This window comes from Marmota flaviventris, chromosome 12 (assembly GCF_047511675.1).
Source record: "Marmota flaviventris isolate mMarFla1 chromosome 12, mMarFla1.hap1, whole genome shotgun sequence".
In the NCBI taxonomy this organism is placed as follows: Eukaryota; Metazoa; Chordata; class Mammalia; order Rodentia; family Sciuridae; genus Marmota; species Marmota flaviventris.
In genome coordinates this window covers 17,433,312-17,450,672 of record NC_092509.1, presented here as the reverse complement: position 1 = coordinate 17,450,672, position 17,361 = coordinate 17,433,312, and the positions used below count along the sequence as shown (strand labels likewise).

Below are 17,361 nucleotides of genomic sequence, written 5' to 3'. Positions count from 1 at the left end.
TTAAAGCCAGCCTCAGCAACTAAGCAAAACCATGAGCAACTCAGTGAGACCCTGTCTCTAACTAAAATAGAAAAAAAGGGCTGGGGATGTGGCTAAGTGGTTAAGTGTCCCAGGTTCAATCCCCAGTACAAAATACACACACACACAAACGATAGGTGATTAGGAGAATTCAGGGGAAGGGTTAATGGGCATTTACTTCTTATTCTTTCAACTTTAGTGTAGGCTTAAAACTTTTAAAAATCAAAAGTTTAGAAAGAATCTGCAGGCTAGCAAGTTAAGAGTGGGTAGGAATCCTCACTCCTGTCCTCTGAACCTTGGTTTGCCTTCACTGTATGCTCCAGGGAAGAATAGCACTACAGCAGAAAGGGCCCCCACTCCCACCCCCACATGAGTGTGCAGGACTGCCAGGTGCAACCTTTGCACATGGATCCCTTCTGTATGTACTGCACATCACATCCAGGCTCATTTGGTTCAGAAGCAGGTGCTGTGGCCTCATCCCCAACCCTGAGTATGGCAGATAGGACTGAGGTCCATATGAGATGGAGTCCCACATTGGAGCTCTCGGGGGGTCAGGCTGGGCTAGGTTTACTCTGCAGTGTGATAAAGTGACAACACTATGTTGTGTCAGTCACTGAGAACGGGAAGATAATTTCTATTGGCTACCGTTACCTGAGGTACTAGAATAAAAACCCATCTCACATTAGGATTAAATAATTCAAAACAAAAGCAGCTCCTGGAACAGACCAAGTCATATGAAAAGACCTCAATATACTTTTACAATACGGACCACAATTATTAACAATTCCTACACATCCTTGTTTTCTATCTCAAGCTTCTTAAAAAACTTCGTCCTATTTTCCTTTCAAATATTTTATTATCATTTTAAACAAGAAACTACAACTTAATATTTAACACTAAATATATAAAAGATTTTTCATATTTTTCAGTAGCCAAATGAACAAGTATTCATTCATTTAAAAAATGGCAGAGTATCAAACAGAACAAGCACTGTCATCCACGTTGGAGACAGTGACATTGTAAAGGGGGGCAGTAGTACAAGGGGGAGCAGTGGAGAGGAATACTGGGGAAGTGTGCCTGGACAGGACTCTTTTATTTTATTTTTTTTAATCAGAGCAGTTTAGTTATATGTAAATAGGTTCATTTTGACAAAATCATACAAGCATGGAATTTGATTTCATTCCCCAGCGCCCACTCCTTCTCCCCTCTACTGTACTGACCTTCCTTTCACTCATTTATTTTTGATTGGTGCTTTCTACACACACACACACACACACATACACACACACACACAGGTGAAATTCACTATGGTATATTTATACATGCACATAGCATGATTTTGTTACATTCATTCCACATTTCCTCCCCTTTCTCAATGGAAAGGGTTCTTACTAATGGACCAGGAGCGGGGTAACATGGAAGAATGGCGAAAGAGAGATTTTTAAAAGAGAATCATCAAGAAATATTTCAAGATTTGTGTCACAAGGAACTGGACAGATGGTCTCCTTGCTTACTGAGAAGGATCAAACTGGAAGAATGGGTTTGTGGAAAGAAAGAGTTAAGACATCCTCATGCTCAAGATGTCTGAGAGAAATCCAAGTAGAGAGAGACACATGCTAGTGTGTGTGTATGTGTGTGTGTGTGTGTGAGAGAGAGAGAGAGAGAGAATATATCTTTTACCAGAACACACCTGAAAACACAAGTAATAACAGAACCAGACTAGACTAAGGAAAGCTGCACTAAGACAACCTGGGAGGGTCCAGCAAGAGCTGCAGTCAGACCCTCTCAATGGAGGACGTGACCGTCCTTCCACCAAGCCTAGAGTGCTTCCTGGTTCTTCCTTTTCCCTCTGTCTCCTCACCACCCCATTCCATTCCCATCCTATTTCTTGACAGAACATTAAAGTCTTCTCTTAATCCCCTAAAAATTCCTTGAAAATGCAGCTAAATATTTAGGAAAAGCACAGTCATTTGAAAGAGTAGAGGTGCAATTACTGAAAAATAACATTAGAATTAAGTTTTAATGGTAACTCATAAATCTTTTTTCATAAATAGTTAATATCTCTGAACTCACTCCGTGTGTCCTTGGAAAACATTCACAGAGTGAATGGAAGGGTCCCTGAAATCCCAGAGACGGAAGGTCGTGTCACGGGAGGAGGTCACCACTAGCCGCTGAGTGGGGTGTGTACAACAGTGAGTTAACTCCTGGTCATGCCCTACAATAAAAGATGATAAAAGTGCAAGATCATCCACCTGCAGATTTGTAATTAGAGTGAAACTTTTTGAAAATACAAAAACTTAAAAATACCTCTTTATAAACACCACTGCTAACAGCCAATGGAAAAGAAAACCTAAAGGAATCACTTAGTAACGTGAGCAGTCAGGGTGGGACCAGCTTTCTCAAAGAAGCTAGGTTCACTTCAGGCAGCCACTTTAAAGGAGCAGGGAACTATATGGACATACAACCCATTTTCTGATCCTAACAAGAAGTCAGACAAATCACTAATGGGCTGAGTACAAAAGCTTAAATCTTAATCCTTCACTTCTAGAATAATTTCTATTGGCCTAATATTCTGTCCCTCAGTAAAAGGCATGTACTGTAACAATGTCCTTATCTTGCATTTGGGCAAAATCTTTAAATGGAGTATCTCCTGGTAATTAAGATACATTATAGACAAAAAAAACTTCCAGATGTAATTAATTAAGGTCCCTAAAGGGGTTGACTTTGAGTTAATCAAAAGAAAGCTTGTCCTGGGTGGCCTCATCTAACCAGGCCCTTCCAGAGGTGGGAGAATTCAGCCCTCCTAGTGGCCTGGAAGAAAGCAAACTGCAACGGTGAGGCAAGGCCTTCAGAGGGACCCAGAGCAGCCTCCAGCTGCTCAAAGCAGTCTCCAGCTGACAGCAAAATAATGGGGACCTCAGAAGAGGATCACATGCCCCAGTGAGGTCCTGCTCCCACAACACCCTCACTTTGGTCTGCAAGTCCCTGAGCAGAGGAGCAGAAAGATCCACCCAGAAACACAGACCAGGAAGCCATGAGAGTGGATTCCTGTTGTTTTAAGTCACTATGTCTATAGAAATAGAAATTATCACAGAGAAATAGAAAACCAATACAACTATACTTCAAACATTGAGATACTCTATGCTACAATTAATATCCTAAAAATAAAATAAATTTAGCTATCAATAAATTTAATTAGAAATGATCTCCAAAATTTACAATGGAAGAGCCAAGAAGACTAAACACAATTCTGGCCAAAAAGTCATTTGTACAACAAACATAAATATGCAAACAAAAACTGAAAGAACCAACTAGCAATTTAACATGTTCTATTAAGGTACCTGTCAGAGAATGAACAAGTTCGGACGTCTCAACATCGTACAGGTTTGCTGTTCTGTCCCACGAGGCTGTCACTGCCTGCTTCCCTCCAACTAGCCAGTCAGCAGCTATGACCACTCCCTGGTGGCTTTTAAGAGATGTCAGCGGAACCCGAATAGTAGGGCAGTCACTAGACACGTCTCCATCAATATCAGGCTCATCTTTATCAGAGCACTCTATTTCGTCTTCTCCAGATATTTGTTGCTAAAGGTAAAAATCACAAAAGAAAGATTTCCTGGGATTCTTGAGTTTTTTCTGTCACAGTTACACCATCAGATTGGTCTCATCTATCCTAGGTCTTATTCATCATTACGACCAATACAAATATAGTATCTAATACATAATTAGTGCTCAATGAATATTTATCAATTTTATGATTGGCAGAAACTGAAAGCCAAATGTTAAAAAAAAAAAACACTACAGACCACAATGATATCAAATGAAATATAATCCATTTCTACTGACCAAGAAAATGACAAATAAAATGATTTTTGACATTTTAACTTTTTGCCACTTATTAGTAGAAATGTAATATAAAACTAAACAAATACAATTAAACATCACTAACATCAAAAATGCATTTCAGTTCTCAGGAATTAATACAAGCTTATAATTCTAAAATAATTATAGAATTCTACTGTATACTAATATGGGAATTCACTTTATTTTCCAACGGTATCAGTGAAGAATTTGTCAAATGCTAAAGATAAAACAGTCAGTCTAAGCTTGAAGAAAATGCTTATTCATTCAGCAAATATTCATCAGGTGCTTACAAACAGACCGGGCACTGTTTACATGGCAGAAAAGGGGACAAAAACCATCTGTCCTATGTAAGACTACGTTCATTCTATGTGGTAAGAACGTTGGAATAAACAAGACTGTCAAAGTCCTTGCCCTCACAGAACTTCTATTCTGACAAGGAAGAAACTCATGCACACACACACACACACACACACACACACACAGTAATATGATGTAGGGCCAACATTCCAGCATATAGGCACAGGCAACAACTATCTCAAGAGTGCCCCTAAAGCTTAGGAAATAATGACAAGAGTTAATAAGTAGGATAGGATCAAATTAAAAACACAAAAAACCTTCTCCTACACAGCAGAGGGAACAAGAATGTGAAAAGAGAACCTACATTTTACAGAATGAAAGAAAATCTTATCTTCTGACAGAGGATTAATACCTAGAATGTATAAAGAACTCAAAAAACACCAAAAAGAACAAATAACAATTAATAAATGGGCAAGTAAATTAAACAGACACTTCACAAAAGAAAAAACACAAATGGCCAATAAGTATATGAAAAAAAGTTCAACATCATTAACAATTAGGGAAACGCAAATCAAAACTACACTGAAATTTCACCTCACTCTAGTCATATGGCAGCCATCAAGAATATAAAAATAATAAATGCTGGAGAGGAAGTGGAGAAAAAGGAACACTTTTATACTGTTGGTGGGACTGTAAATTAGTACAACCACAGTGGAAATTAGTAGGGGAGTTCCTCAAAAGACTAGTCATAGAACCACCATATGACCCAGCTATACCAACTCCTCGGTATTTATTTATCCTAAAGAATTTATTAAAGTCATCATACTATAGTGATACATACATACCCATGTTTATAGCACAACAATTCACAATAGCCAAACTATGGAACCACCCTAGGTGTCCATCAACAGATGAGTGGATAAAGAAAAGGTGTGTGTGTGTGTGTGTGTGTGCACATACATAATCAGTGCTAATACATAATTAGTGCTCAAGAACACACACACACAAATGAAGTTTTATTCAGCCACAAAGAAAAATAAAATTATGTCATTTGCAGGAAAATGGATGGAACTTAAGACCATCATGTAAAGTGAAATAAGTCAAAGTCAGAACGTCAAGGGTTGTGTGTTTTCTCCCATACGTGGAAGCTATAGAGGAAAAAGGGAAAGAAAAGGGGGGGAGGGGTCACACGAAAAGCAAAGGGAGAATAGAGAAAGGAGACGAGGGGTGGGAAGAAGGGATAGAGGGGAGAAGCACGGGGTAGAGATACTGGCCAAATGATATTGCTATATTGTGTGCATGTACTGGTATGTAACAACAAATGCCACCATTATGTACAACTATAATACACCGACAAAAAAGAAAAAATAAAGTTCACACTGAAAGCAAAACAATTGTATGTCACATGTATATACATGCACAAGTATAAGAATATATGTCAAATGTGCATAAATATGCAAGGAAATATGTCATATGTATGTGTACTAGTATGAGAATATTTGTTATGTACATATACACAGTCAAGTAGTGATATGTGCTGTGAAGAAAAATAAGACAAGGGGTAGATAGTCAAGGGCTGCTAATTCACTCAGAATTATTGACAAAAGACTCTGACAAGGTAACACTTGAGTCAGACTGTGAAGGAAGAAAGGGAGTAAGCCATACCAATACTGAAAGGAACTGCAGAGCAAACAGTGTAAAGTCCTGTCTGTGCTACAAAAAAAAAAAATGAGGGTGTCAATATGGGGGGCGGGGGAGTAGGTAGACATAGGTAAAGTGGTGTAAAACCTGGTGTAAGACCATGAAAAGACTTTGGTTTTATTCCATGTATTATGGAAAATCATCACAGTTTAAGCAGGGATGAGACAGAATCTGATCTATGCTGTGTGAACAAGGGGAAAGTGAGAAGAGGGTAGGCAGCTGTGGTGGGCTGATTCTTGACCCCCAGGACCTCAGAATGTGACTGTATTTAGAAAAGAGGACCTTTGAGCCAGTACTGATGGTAAAGGAGACCATCACAGTGAGCTCTTATCCACCAAGACTGGCATCATTAAGAGGAGAGGAGAGCACAGACACACAGGAATAACCATGAAGCACATAGTGAGAAAGCCGCTCTCTGAAAGCCAAGGAGAGAGGCCACGGAAGACCTTGAACGTGCAGGCTCCAGGACTGTGATGACACAAATTTGTTGTTGAATCTGCCCAGCCTGTAGTACTTGGTTATGGCCGCCCTGGAAACAACAGGGAGAAATTCAAAGAGTACAAAGGTGCAGGTAACAGAAGGCAGCCTGGGCTAGAACAGTGGTGACAGAGATGAGACGAATATCCTCTGGGTAGAGCTTCAGGATTTGCTGACAGATTGATATTTACATGGACTATAAGAAAACACAAGAGTTTGCAGACAATTTAAAAGTGTTCAGCCCAGCTGGGTGCCATGGTGCACACCTGTAATCTCAGTGACTCAGGAGCTAAGGCAGGAGGAGGATCCAAGTTCGAGGCCAGCCTCAGCAACTTAGTGAGGCCCACAGCAGCTTACTAAGACCCTGTCTCAAAATAAAAAGTGAAAAAGGTTGAGATATAGCTCACTGGTGAAGTACCCTGAGTCCAATCCCAAGTCCCAAGAAGGAGAAAAAAAAAAAGGTGTTTTATCCAAACCACTGGATAGATGGTGACATTTCTGAGATGGATAGCACAACAAAAGGAACAGACTGGGGACAACATCCAGAACTCAATTTCAGTAGGTTTGCAGTGCTATGGGACATCCAAGGAGAGATGGAGTGAAGAGTCAGATGACTACAGAATTCTGGATTTAAAAAGAGAACCACATACAGTACACACTATTGGGATCAGTAGCAACAAATAGTTGGTAAAGCCATGGGTGCTAAATGAGATCATCTGGCACTAGTGTGGGAGGACAGCAGGTGAGCCATGGAGTGTTAGGAGAGAGGAGACCCCTACACAAAGGTGAGCAGGCAGAGCATCTAAAATGAAAACAGAGTTGTGAAGAGGAAGACAGCCAGACAGCAAGGCTCAAAAGTAAGGGAAAAAAAAAATGGGAGAAATAAAGTATGAAGTGGAGAGAGGATCACAGATAAGAAATAAAATGAAGGAGGCAAAGAAGCAGCCTGTAAACGTCCACTGGGTGGACAACAGGGAGGGATGTCAAAGACAAGGCTCAACAAAGTGGCAGGGGCACAAAGCTGGCCCAAGAAAACAGTGCCTCAGGAGGAAAAGGAGCACAGGTAACACTTCTGAGGTCAGCATAAGAAGGCTAATGGAGTGGTGGTTCTGGGTAGGCTGTGGGACAGATGTGCTACTGAGAAAGACCCAAGAAAGAAACTTCTGATGACACAGAGCAGAGGGAATCATTGCTGGAGCAACATCCAAGCAAGAAGAGGAAAAGGAAGAGGACCCTAATGATGGAGGCTAGGTCATGACCCCTGACTGCAGGACAGCTGGTGCCATGACACATGAGCAGGGGGAGATGTGTACAGAAGTTCTTTCCAACTGGTTCCATCTTCTCAGAGAACCAAGAGGCAAAAGTTTCAGTTGCAGAGTGGGGGGCTGGGAAAAGGAATGGTAGCAGTGCAGGGCCACAAAATCAACCCAGATTGTCCACAGGGTGCTCACTGCTCAAGTCAGGAAAGGGACCAAAAAAAAGAGAGATTTAGCCAGAGGTAGGATTTCTCCAGGAAGAGAGGATTCATGATCTTGTGAGAGAGTTCAGCATAAATGATCATACAACACATTACCCATTTTAGATTACGCTAAACGCCATAAAGAAAAAGAGAAAGATGTGTTGAGAATGCACAAGGGTGGTCTAACCCTTTAAGGAAGCCACATCTGAGCAACATGTGCAGGATGAGGAGTTCATGTAGGTTAAAAGGAGGCACACTAGGAAAAGGAGAGAATGTGTTAAGTGCAGGGCAGCGAGAGCCATTGAGTTCAGTTGAGGGTGCAGAGAGAAGGAGTGATAGAATAAAAGGTTGGAAAGGCTGGCAAAGGGCCATCAAAACAGAAGGGATTTTGAAAGGACTTCACCTTGAAGGCAAGGGGAAGGCACTGAGGTGACAGCATGTGCATTCTAGAAAGATCATTCCTTATGGACTACCAAAAGGAAGTGTCATGGGCAGCCACACCTCAGGCAGAGAAACTAGGAAAGCCACAACCACAGTGATCAGGCTGGAAAAGATAAGGGCTTGTAAAACTGGAAGAATAAAGGGCTGACAAAACCTTTTTCCTTCAGCAGGAGATGAGTGCCTCACTCCTGGGGCATGCTGCTTAAGTTAAAAATGACACCAGGTAGATAAGCTGCACCCAAGCGGGAAGGAGGAAGTCCACATCATCTTAAATTCCTACTGGGAACATCCAGCTCGGAGTCTGGTGTCTGGCTGACTCTTGTCCCTGGTGCTGCCTGTGGAACCATTCAGAAGGCAATGGCCTCTAGGCTGTAAGGCTTCCCAACTCCCACAGCTGCTCCTGAGCAGTCCTATTCATCTGCACCTGCATTGTCCCTGGTTGGGGAGATAGCAGGTGCTAGTAGACACTTCTACAGAAGCAGTATCCCAGGAACAGAGAAATGTGGCTTTAAGAACCGTGGACTGTTTAGAAGTGAAGGAGGGTGAGGATAAGAGAAGTCTAATAGAATTCCAAATTTTCTGAGTTTTGTTAACCGCTAGAACCCTGACCTAGAACAGTGAACCCAAGAGGCTACTCAGTAAGTATTTTTTGATGGAAGGAAATAAACAACTAGGTATACAATAGAACTACTTCCTCACACAGGAAACATCTGAGGGGGTTTGGGAGCAAGATCATGTGTTAGAGGTTTGGGTCACATTTAGTGTGAGGCACTTGAAAGTTCAACTGAGGGACTGAACATGCAGAGTGGACATGTGGGAGCTTGGAAGGGAGCCCTGGAATTCCTGGTTGTCAGGATCCCTGTTTTAAAAGGTGAAACAAAGTTAACACCTTACACAAGTAATTCTTCCACTACACAAGATACTAAAAGGTACTGTACAGTATTAAGAATAATTATAAGCTCTTTTAACCTTCTTTTGACAAAGGGCAGGGGCTAGAAAGAGTAGAAATTACATACATACATACATATATATGTGTGGTTTTTTTACCATCTTAGAGCTAATTAATGTGTTTAATGGTTTTACTGACAGCAATATTTTAACAAAATGTCCAGAAATTGCCAATGTAATACTGATAAAGTATCTACTGAGTCCTCAAAATCAAAGAGTCACTGAATCGTGTTTTAACATTGCAAAGACCACACTCAAAGCCACTTAGTTAACTCCTTTCAATTCCCACCTTGGGTTGGAAAAAATTAACCCTACTACTTAATGACTGAATGTCACAAAACAAATGTGTAACACCTATTTACTTGGTAATCTAAAATCTCTTTATTCTACATACCCAAATATTTCTTAAATAAATCAACACTGTGGATAACTCACAAATAAAACTCACTGATGCAAATTTTAAAGATAACACATCTGTGAGAAAACTGTACTGATTCAAGACAAAGATTTTAACAGATTAGAGTCTGTCTTAAAAATCTAGGTTTAGAATTGCTAAGCAAATCTGAGTCAAGACTGGCCAGCAAAAGTTTAAGAAAACAAGCTGATTTCAATTAAGAAGCATCTTCATCCAGCAATAACTACAGAAGGGTACTGCCTACTACCAAGGAGGTGAGGCAGGAGCTCACTGAAGCCATCCAAACATCTATAACGCAGGCTCATCTTTAATTCAAACTAAGCTCCTCTCACTCCAACATTAGCCCCAAATATGGAGGTAGCAGTTATCCAAGGGAAAAGCACTCATGTTAAATGCAAGCAAAATAATGAAGAGAAAACAAAGTTATTTAGTATTACAAGTAAACTATTAAATGCTTTTTAAGAACTGTACAAAAATTTTTCCTCTACCAATATTGGTGTTTTTCAAATTTTATTTGGAAAACAATCCTGATGATATTCAGTTTGTGAGTTTTCTGAACATTAATCCTCACCCTCATTTCTTTGCCTTTGTCCCTCAACAGTGCTTAATTTTTTCCCCCTAATACACAATTTAAGTATGCCACATAATAGATAGTTTGGTAATTCTACAAGGAAGAAAAAAACTGTTAAATATGTAACTGTCCCACCGATCTGAGGGTGATATGTTCCAAGGGGTTCTGCAGATTCTTTAACAGACTGTACTGAACTGTATAAATACTTAAATAGATATTGATAAAGTTTAATTAGCAAAAACTAATAACAAAATAGAATAATAACAATGGTATTTTTTTAATTTAAAATTTAAAGTTTATTTATGTATGGATTTCTCCATTTAATATTTTCAGATTGTAGCTAACCACAGGTAACTGAAACCTCAGATAGCAAAACTGTGGACTAAGGGGGACCACTACATACTCAATTAAAAATGAATTGTTAAGACCTTTCAACTGAAAGAAGCTCATTTATTGCCGGAATTAATTACTTAACCTGCCTCCAAATACAATGATGTTTAGAATGTTTACAAAGCAGAAAAGTAAATTAATATTCAAAGACAGAAATATAAAAACTAGATTATTGATATCCTCACAACAATCACAGCCCAACACAAACTGAAACCTCACAGACTTGCACTTGACTACATAAAATCATGTGCTGTCACCATTTCTACCTGCTTATACAGCAAAGAGACTAACCACTGTGATGACAACATCGCTAAAATTTACAGTGCAACAGAAACTAGGAAGGATAATTTTCATTCCAAGAATAATTAAAACCATCATGTGATCATATATCTACTGACTCAGAATGAAGTGGTACAAAAGTAATTTAAGGACAGGTGGATATTTCTTCTCAAAGTGCAATACCTTTTGTTACCTACATTAAAATTTTACCCACATAAAAATGATGATGCCACATAAGTCATTAATTAATGTGGTAATAAAAATCCACAAAAGATTAACAAGGTGTCTATTTTTACATATATAATACACTAAGAATTATAACCTAAACATAAAATTTAAAAGAATGAATAATAAATGTTTAATATTTGTGGAAAGTAAGGCTAAAGCAAGCATATCCATGTATGAAGATACTTCTTTTTAGGTCTTGTCTTGGCTTGAACTGCCATAACAAAATAAAATATGCCAAAACATAACAAAAGCATACTGAGTGGCTGAAAAAGTTTATCTTCTTAAACTGTCCTGGAGAGCAGAACATGACAACGGTACCAACCAGAGCAGTTTCTCTTCCTGGTTGGCACATTCTGCTCCTCGCTGAGTTCTCACATAATAAGAGAGAAAAGGCAAGTGCTCTAGTTGTCTTTTCCTCTCAGGACACTAACCCTAATGGATCAGGGCCCCAGCCTTATAACCTCATTCAATCTTACCTACCTCCTAATTAAAGGCCCTTCATCCAAATACAGCCACATTGGGGGTTAAGACACAGGAATTTTGGGGCAACACAAACCTCAATCCATAACATTCTACCCTGGTCCTCCAAATTTCATAACATTCTTTTTTTTAATATTTTTTTGTTATTGATGGACCTTTATTTTTTACTTATTTATATGCGGTGCTGAGGATCAAACCCAGTGCCTCACACATGCTAGGCAAGTGCTCTGCCACTGAGCCACAACCCCAGCCCCCACTTCATGACATTCTTACATGGCAAAATACATTCATTCCATCCCAAAAGTCCCCAAATCTTAACTCTAATTCCAGCATTAGCACTAAAGTCTAAAGTCTTTTTTTTTTTTTTTAAGAGAGAGAGAGAGAGAGAGAAAGGATTTTTTAATATTTATTTTTCAGTTTTCGGTGGACACAACATCTTTGTTTGTATTTGGTGCTGAGGATTGAACCCGGGCCACAAGCATGCCAGGCGAGCGCGCTACCGCTTGAGCCACATCCCCAGCCCTAAAGTCTAAAGTCTTAACGAAGTAGCATCTAAATTAGGTATGGGTAAGACTGCAGATAAAATTCTTCTGGAGGCAAAATTCCTTTCCAGCTATGAAATATACCAAGCAAGTTTTATTTTTACAAAATAAAATGGTAGACAGGCATAGGATAAACATTCCCATTCCAAAAGGGAGAAACAGGACAGACAGAAGGGACAACAGGTTCCCAACAAGGCCAGAACTGAACAAGGCAAATTTCCACGGATCTTAAGACCCCCCAAACAATCCTTGTTGGCTCAATGGTCTGTCCTCCAAAACCACCAAGATGGCATCACCACCCCAGTCTCCTTGGGCCTCATCTGGGCAGCCCCACCCACGGCACTGGGCAGTGTCATCCTGGCCCCCAGAAACCAAAGAAGCCTCACCCTTTGAGAAGGAACTAACCCTGTCCACTGGGCCTGTGGTACGAAAGTAGTGACCCTATCAATCTCCAAATCACTTTCAGGTCCTTCCTCCCTTGTCTCGAAGGATGAGGAGGAGTTTACAGCCAGACAGCTCTATTTCATGGGGGTTGTAGAATCTCAACAGTTCGAGAGCCTTATTTGATTTTATCTCATTTTCTCTATTTCCTTTACTCCCAGCTGGCAGTGTCTCTACTAGTATAATCTCTTCTCTATTCCTAGCTATTGCTGAGGTGGCTAACTAAATTTGCAGTTCATATCTACATTACTTCTTTATCAAATAGTTGTTCAGCCATGCCCTTAATTGTCTCTTCAGAACAAACTTTCTTGATTTTTGTAATAGGGATAGGCTGGGAATATTCTAAATCTTCAAGTTTTAGTTCTTTTTTTTCAAAATAGTTCAATTTTTCTCTCTCCCTCTCATGTTTTACTCTAAGCACACAGAAGAAACCAGGTCATACCTTTCATCCTTTCCATACAAATCCTTTCAGCTAAATATCCAAACTGGAAAATCTACCTTCCACAAAACTCTTGGCCAAATTCTTTAGCACTTTGTAACAAGACTGATCTTTCCTCTAGCTCCCAATAACCTGTTCCTCATTTCCTCCTGAGATCTCACCAGAATGGCCTTTAACATTGTGTGCATAGTGATGTATATGTGTGTATATATATATATATATATATATATATATTTTTTTTTTTTTTTTTTTTTTTTAAGAAGAACGGATAGAAGCTTCCTTTCCAGCTCTCCTCTTTTCTTCCGGAGCCCTCAATGGAATTATCTTTAACATCCCTATTTCTGCCAACAATCCCTTCTCAGCAATCTAGAATTCTAGCAGGTACCTCAAAATACCTCCAACCTCTACCTATTAACTAATATTTTGATATTAGTCACTTAGGTATTTCTTACATCAACATATCACTTCTGTTGCTAAATCTTAGTTAATTCCAACTGTCATAATGAATTGCCATAAGGCTGTGTGACATACAAACAACAGAAATTTATTTTCACACAGTTCTGGAAGTCAGAAGTCTAAGATCAAGGTTCCTGCCAATTTGGTTTCTAGTAAGGGCTTTCTTCCTGGCTTTCAGAAGACTTCTCTGTCCTCAAATGATGGAGGAGAAAAAAAAAATGACAGAGCAAGGGACAGTGTAAGAGCACACTATGCAAGCACACACATGCTCTCTGGTGACCTTCTTTGAAAGACACTAATGCCCTCAGGTTAGGGCTCCATGCTCATGACTTCATTCAACCCTTAACTACTCCTTAGAGATCCCAACTGCTGCTAATACAGCCACATTGGAGATGAGGGCTTTGACATATGAATTTGCAGAGAGATACAAGCATTCAGTCCACACCAGATACTATAAATGTATTCTAAAATTTGCAAGTGCCCAGAACTGTACATGAGTAGGACCATATTGAGTTTTATGGATAAGTAAAATGTGCTTACACTAGTGTCAGCAACAGGCTGAGGTGTCGGCAGCTGTACCACATATCTCCAAATGTGAGCAGTCTGATCTCCAGAAGCTGAAGAGAGAAATTGGGGAAAATTACCCAATGTACACATCATACATAAAATGTGCTCTTTGCTATGCTCTGGCTAAGAAACCTCAGTCAGATTTTTCTAATTTAGTGATTATTTGGTGCAATAAATATTCTTGATTTAAGTAGTTAATTCACAGACTACACAATCCTATTCAAAGGAGTAAATGTACAAAATCAGGATTATGATTACTTATAAAACTACATCCCCTTTCATTTTAGGGTAGAAAATTTTGGAGGTTCAGAGAAAATTTACAAATATGTAGATTTTATTTTCTATCTAATAGGAATTTTATTACACCATAGCTTGTGACTAAAATAGATTCTGAGATGTTTTAGCAACCTAAGATGTTTTAATGCATTCATCATTTATAGGACTTTACAATTTGCCAGGCACCTGTTACTGTTACTTATTTGTGCTGCCTCCCTATTCTTCTCTTTTCCCCAAAGTTTGGAAAGAAATGCTTTGACTCAGGAGTGAAAACAAAGGGTAGAACTACAAAACCCAGAACAGGCTCTCAGATTTACCAGAATGGTGTCGTCTCACCCCTCAAAAAAACCATTTGGGCCTTCATCTTCTCTTCACTGCTGCAGAGCTTCCTAAAGAAACTACTACATATGATGACAGTAGTATATTTTTATGGCAGAAATCAACCTACTGCCCTAACTTGCCAATTTTTCTTCAAATCAATAATATATAGAATTGCAGTCTAATGCTCTTCTCTATCCCCATTACTTTAATTATCTCCAAGTTTCCATCAGTACCTTTTTTAAGCATCTCTTGGTTTCACCCCTCCTTTCTAACCCTTTGGTGTATTACATCTAGACATAGCCAACACACTGGTCTCCTTGCCGCCTTACCCTTTTTTCCAATCATACAACAACCCACCAATATAATAAGGTTTAAATTCCTTGCCTACTTTAGTCTTCAAATACTTATTAAGGCATAAATTAGCTATGATGGTCTAGGCCTGTGAAAATTGTTCTCAGATTAACCTTCCCACCATATTCCTCTCACATATAAAAATTCTCTGACCAGACTGAGTGACTTGCTGCATCTCACACATTAAAAGTACTCATATGTGGGCTCCCTGCTTAAACATTTCCACCTGCATGAAGCACCCAGTCATCTCAACTTTTAGGTTGTACCTTGGGATCAGCAAAATCTGGCCTTTGTGCCAAATCCAGGTAGCCATTTTGGTAAGTAAAAGGTCATCCCTTCACCAGTGCATCGTCTCTGCTGTTTTCATACAACAGCAGGATTGAGGAGTTTCAACAGAGACCCTCTGGTTAAAAGATAAAAATATTTACTAACTGGTTCTTTATGGAAGATTTGCAGACCTCTAATCTATCAAAAGCCTACACATACCCTTCAAGATTATCTACAGTAACCCCAAAATATCTACAGGTGTCTTGCAATTCTTTTAGGAAAAATCCTCAGAAAATAATGCTACCTTCCAAAAGCAACAAATGTAATTATACTTTTTAAACCACTATTTGAAATATGAGAAATCCAAGTTACCACAGTGTAAGTAAATTGTCTAGAAAGGAATGAAAATGTGCTGAGTCTAGAAAATTGCTATCTCATTATTATTTTTTCTCATTTCTTTATTTTGGATACATATAGATTAGGAAATACAGCAGTATTCACAGGGTTTCAAAATATATATATTACAATTTACTGTAAATTATCATAGGCAATAATAAAATGCTTTTTATAAAAGACTTCAAGAAGATTACAAATTGAAGCACAACACAGTAGTATACACCTATAATTCCAGCTACTGCAGGGGCTGAGGCAGGAGAATCCCAAGTTCAAGGCTAGCCTGAGCAACTGAACAAGATCCTACCTCAAAATGTGCAAAATAAAAATAAAAAATTTGGGAATATAGCTCAGTGGTTGAGTATCCTTAGAAGTCAATCTCCAGTTCTGCCAAAGAGAGAGAGGGAGGAGGAAGGAGAGGAGGAGAAAAGGAAAAAAAAAAAAAAAAAGAATACGAACTAATTTTAATCTCACAATAAATTCAAGTAATTCCAATCTGTGATCCACTACTGGTTTTAAAAGTACTACTCTTTATTCATTTCTCATTTAACTCATAAAATGCCTAACTTTCATAAAAGCCATGGATAATTCAGATGCTACCAAAAAAGAATATTTATAGTTGTTTTATTATTATCAATAATTTTGTTCAATTAAAGAGAAAAAAATCAACATACCAGTTAGAGCCAACTGCTCTGAGGGATGAAATTTTATAGAATTTACTGCAAAATAAAAATATTATAAACACAAATTTAAAGTAACAAAACAATTCATCAGTACTTATTAGCCACATATATATTTGCAAAGCTAATATTAAAAATTAAAGGCACTATGATAGTTCAATATTAAATCCTCTCACTCAATTAAATTATAAATAAATGTGTTAGAACTACCAGATTGCTAAATATAGGAAACACACAAAAAAAAGAACATCAATAATCTATTTCTTTTTACAAACAGGGAGTTATTTAGAGCTAAAAATAAATCAGGGTGAAAAAAGAAACATCATTGTGACAACAGGCAAAGGCAAACTCCAGTATGCAGACGCTGCCTACTGGTCCCTAACTGACAGGCCCCACCCTGTTCTCCTTCCAGCATACAGAATCCCAATCAATTCAAGACAAATAGAGACCATGAGTGAACTCCCCCAATCCAGGGAAAGAACTGGGTTAAACTGTGATGATAACCTTTACTTTTTCTTTTATTTATTCAAGAGTTCAACAACATAAAAAAGGTAGTTCAATGAAGGTTTTCTGAGGAAGCTCTCATTTTCTTAAAAAAGTAGTTGAAGCCAAAAAAGAACCTCAGCACCTCACTCCCCTTGCTTTCTTCCTTGACTGCAGATGAGATATCTCAATGGGTGGTTAACAAGACAACAAGCACAAGGACAATAACTGAGGCCACAGTCAACTTAATAGCACTGCTCAGCTCCTAAAGCAATCCTGAGCCCGCCCACCCACTTAGGATTCTCTCCTCAAATAAATCCTAGGTCTTATAACTGACTGAAACCATCGCTAGTCAGTCAAAAAAGAGCTGAACACAAGTCGCTCTGGGGAGGTCAAACCCTCACCTCCACATCTCATAAAGAAAGTGTAGTCCCTTACACAGAATGTAGTGGGAGTACCACACCTCAATCAGTTATCTCTTCCAATGAAATTCTGTAGCTATGCCATTAGAAATACTTTTCTAAGAAACTAAATGAAAAATGCTAGAAGATATTTTTAATCTCAACATTAAAATACAGAT

At 38.8% G+C, this 17,361-nt stretch overlaps 1 protein-coding gene across 2 annotated transcripts in view; it reads right to left on the bottom strand.

Moving 5' to 3' along the window:
• Nucleotides 1–17,361, bottom strand: part of Wdr37 (WD repeat domain 37) — a 71,133-nt gene that overhangs the window by 22,763 nt on the left and 31,009 nt on the right. For both annotated transcript variants that reach the window (XM_071619875.1, XM_027948025.2), the window contains 4 exons: nucleotides 16,293–16,337; nucleotides 13,984–14,060; nucleotides 3,360–3,600; nucleotides 2,092–2,233 (listed from right to left, as the gene is read on the bottom strand). In XM_071619875.1, the coding sequence (XP_071475976.1) occupies nucleotides 2,092–2,233; nucleotides 3,360–3,600; nucleotides 13,984–14,060; nucleotides 16,293–16,337 (505 nt within the window). The remainder of the gene's footprint in view (nucleotides 1–2,091; nucleotides 2,234–3,359; nucleotides 3,601–13,983; nucleotides 14,061–16,292; nucleotides 16,338–17,361) is intronic.